Below are 4,050 nucleotides of genomic sequence, written 5' to 3' on the forward strand. Positions count from 1 at the left end.
CAAAATCTATGCCAGTAGAAAACAAGAACTACCAACAGAGGAAAGGCTTCCACAATGAGCTCAGCGATGGGTTTTAGATCTGCGCCTCCTTAGGCACTATACTGTTTGATGGCTTACCCTGTCCCATGATTTACCCTGTCTCCCATATAAACTTTGCTAAATTCAGAATGACAGCACCTCAGTGTTGCAAGGGACTTCATAGGTCAACCCAATTCACCCATGACTGAAAAAAGAATGCCTCTACAACACACAGGGACATGGGTTAGTCACCCTCGTTAGTTAGTTAGACAACAAATCAGACTTGTTCAATGTTCTCTTGTGAGGGGAAACCCACTACTTTCTGCATTCCACTTTAGGATAATTCTAATTGTTAGGAATTTTTCCCCTTATATCAAGTTTCTTCAAAGAGATGCATACTGTAATTGGTTCAAGTGGTGATTTAAGATGGGAAGAAGGGCATAAAAATTCTTAGAGACCATCTACTAACTTATAGAGAGGTTGTGATCGATATCAGTGAAGTGGATATCCACACCAAAAAAAAAATCACACATCCTTTTAAGAATGTACATCAATAAAGTGAAAACTTTCTAATTAGAATACTTTGTGAATATCTAACTTCTGGATAGGTTCCAGATAATTGAGATTTCACATAAATAACTTATGAATAACTGAATTGCTACCATCATACTATAGCATACAAATTAAGGGTATTTTAATTCTTTATTATTCAACTGGTTAGAACAAAGATCCTCAGATCTAGTAGGTACAAGAGATCTAATCTCCTAGGGAAGGAATCATACACTTGTTGGTCAGTTATGTTTATTAGTATCTAAATGGCCCAGAGACTCAGGACCACAACTGGGGTTTGGGAACCACATAACCTTTTATCTCATAATTCAATGCTCCCCAGTTAAGGATATTGCCACTTAAGGTCTCACCATTGTACAAAGAATGAACCTGGTCTGGAGAAAGTACAAAATCCCACATGTGAACTTCTCCAATTTCTCCCACAAAGGACTGATGATTATCAAAACTTCCCCCAAAGGAATCTTGGTCTTGCCCCAGGACAATCTTTGCCTGTGCTCCCACTGAATATCCCTTCTTCAGGCCCTTTCTCGCTTGGGCCCTATCATTGATCCACAATTCAGCTATGCCTGAAGCTGACTCCCAGCTTGCACAAATATGGACAGGGAAAGAAAGGTCTTCATTAACTCCAAAAGAAATCTTTTCATTCCCAATGTGCAGATGGTACTCCCCAGCTTTGGCCCTCAACAGGAGGAGTTCATTGTCATTGGCTCTGGTGGCATAGGAGAACAGAGCAAAGGAACGGTTGAGGTCAGTGAAGGCACGCAGGCACACAGAGAGATTCTGCAGTGGCTTCTCCAGTTGAGGGATTAGGAGGACATGGGCATCAGATGATTCTCTGGGGAATACAAACACCTTCGATTTCATGTCTGCAACAGAGAAAGGGGATTAGAAGTAGGACCTTCCTTTAACTTTTCAGAATGCAGGGCTTTACCTGCTCTGTGACTCTAAATAGTGGAAATGAAAATATCCCTCCAAGTGAACATTTCCTTCCATTCCTTCACCATATCAATCCACCCCGCCCAGCTCCATGCTCTAGACTAGAGGTACAAAATACACAGCAACTCTTGCATGCTGCCTGAACCAGAAGAAAATGTCATTGGAAAATATTTAATAAAATAAAATTTTAAAATACAATAAATCATAGATTTACATACATTTTAAAATGAAATCAATATGCAGCCCACAGGACTCCATATTATTGATTAGTGGTCCCTATTTCTATTTAAGTTCAACAGCATTGCACTAGACCCAGCCCCAGAATCAATTCAAAGACTTCCTACCTGTCTGAGCAATAGCTCCTAAGAGACTGTAAAGGACCAAAGCCCCAGACAAGATTATCTTCATCTTCTCCGTCTAGAAGTGCCTGTGGCAGTAGTAATAGTTCTGGGAGCAATTTTTATAGAAAGATCAGAAATTGAGGTTCCACTATTCCTCAGTGATTTCCCAGTGATAATTTCCTCATCTCTGATCTCAGCCTACAGGGATTTTATGCACGTGGTGGGGGAGGGGAAGAAATATTGTGTAAGATACTTCCCAGCTCCCCCACAGTCAGAGGTGCTGATATGGTATGTTCCATGAGGGGACTGCGGTGGGAAATCAATGGAAGTTATTTATTAGAAACTCCAGTGACTGCCTGAGCTCCAACTATATGTGACACAGATTCAGGGTTTGGGAAGACAGTAGTTTAGGGAATCCAGGAGCATCATCAAGGGATGACAGCAAAAGCTAAGTAATAACAAATGGGCTCCCATCCAATGCTCCTTCCTATTGAAGTAGGGGCCTCGCTCCCTTTTGAAGTTTCCGTCTGCCCAACACTCCTACACTACTTCAGGGTTCTCTTCATCTACACTATATATTCTAGCTGAATTCATATAGCTCTTTCTGGAACCCAGGCCAACCAAAGGTTTCATTTTCATGGCTGGATCCTTATTTCATTCATCTGTAATGTTAGGTTTTTATCTAGTTTACTCTCTACCCAAATCACATATACTATCTACAATATCCTGAAAAAGTGGTCATTCCATCTTTGCTTAAACATCTCCAATGATGGGGTACTTAGACTCCCAAAGAAGACCAACTCACTCTTAGACACTAACATTGTTAGGAAGTTTTCCCTCACGTGAGGTAAAAATCATTCTTCTTTTATATTCCACCCATTGTTCCAACCTTGGCCCCCTTGACTTCACATTCAAAATTATTCTATCAAGTTTTCAACTTTGAAATTCCTCCTCTCAAATCCATGATTTCTGTTTTCTTTTCTCTCCCACTGACTCCCACCTCCAAAACTTGAGACTTCTCGTTACTGTAAACTCCTTTGCCTCAATTCTTTCCTGTTTTTCTATTCCATCTCCCAACTACTCTGGCCTTACTTTCATGCCTTCAGAATCTTGACTCACCTCCTTTTGGATATCTCAAACTGGCAAAAAAAAAAAAAAACTCATTATCTTTTCCCCAAAACCCTCTTTTCTTCCAAACTTTCTTTTACTGTTGGCACCATCATGGTCCTAAATAACCCAGATTTACCACCTCAGTGTGATCCTTTACTCCTCATCAAACTCTCCCTAAAAGTCCAATCCATTGCCAAATTGTATCCTTTCTTCCTGCATAATATCTATCATATACATCCCCTTTTCCCGTTCACAGTTACCCTCATCACCTCTCACCCAGACTATTTCAACAACTTTCTAAGTGGTCTTCCTACTTTATATCTCTTCTTCTTCCAATCTATCTTCTACTCAGTTGCCAAGGTGATTTTCTAAGACAGAGCTCTGACCATGCTACTACACACACACACACACATACACACACACACACACACACACACACACACACACATACACACACAGAGTAAACTCTAGTGGTTCCTATTACCTCCAGGATAAGATAGAAAGTTCTCTCTTTTTCATTTAAAACCCTTCACAACCAGGCCCCTTCCTACCTTTCTAGTATAATGGACTATTCTATTCAATCTCATGTCTGAAACAGAGAAAGAGGATTAGAAGTAGGATCTTCCTTTAACTTCTCAGAATGCAGGATTTCACTTGATTACTGATTCTAGTCTGGTATACTGGACTATTAGTTCTTCCTCACACAAGATATCAATCTCTCAACTCCACTCCTAAAATGTTTTCCCTTCTCACCTCTACCTCATCAATTCCCTCTCTTCCTTTCAAATGCAACTCAAGTACCATATTCTGTAGGAAGCCTTTCCTTGTCTCCCTCCTCTCCCCTAGAGTTTTCTTTTTGAGATTATTTTACACACATTCACATACACATATACATACATACACATATGCATATATATCATATACATGATACAGATAAACATATATACACACATGAGCATGTGCTTGTATGTATGTATTTTGTACATGCATAGTTATTTGCATGTTGTCTCCCCCTTTAGAATATGGGCACTTGAGGGAAGGCAGTGTTTTTTTCTTTCCTTTCTTTGTATACCCA

General features: G+C 40.0%; 1 protein-coding gene across 1 annotated transcript; it reads right to left on the minus strand.

The window, feature by feature from the left end:
• Positions 1-823: 823 nt before the first annotated feature.
• On the minus strand, positions 824-1,952 carry LOC138141942 (serum amyloid P-component-like). The gene is made up of 2 exons (XM_069062830.1): positions 1,869-1,952; positions 824-1,454 (listed from the first exon to the last, which is right to left on the minus strand). The coding sequence occupies exons 1-2, from the start codon at positions 1,930-1,932 to the stop codon at positions 847-849; spliced, it is 672 nt and encodes a 223-aa protein (XP_068918931.1). The 5' UTR covers positions 1,933-1,952; the 3' UTR covers positions 824-846.
• Positions 1,953-4,050: the final 2,098 nt, after the last annotated feature.

The sequence above is a fragment of the Petaurus breviceps genome, unplaced genomic scaffold (assembly GCF_028583685.1).
Source record: "Petaurus breviceps papuanus isolate PSGF00001 unplaced genomic scaffold, PetGlider_PUasm1.0 90510, whole genome shotgun sequence".
Taxonomy (NCBI): Eukaryota; Metazoa; Chordata; class Mammalia; order Diprotodontia; family Petauridae; genus Petaurus; species Petaurus breviceps.

Coding starts and splice junctions, on each gene's coding strand:
- LOC138141942 (XM_069062830.1), bottom strand. CDS start 1,932: ATGAAGATAATCTTGTCTGGGGCTTTGGTCCTTTACAGTCTCTTAGGA. Junction 1,455..1,868: donor AGGAGCTATTGCTCAGACAG/GTAGGAAGTCTT, acceptor TCTCTGTTGCAG/ACATGAAATCGAAGGTGTTT.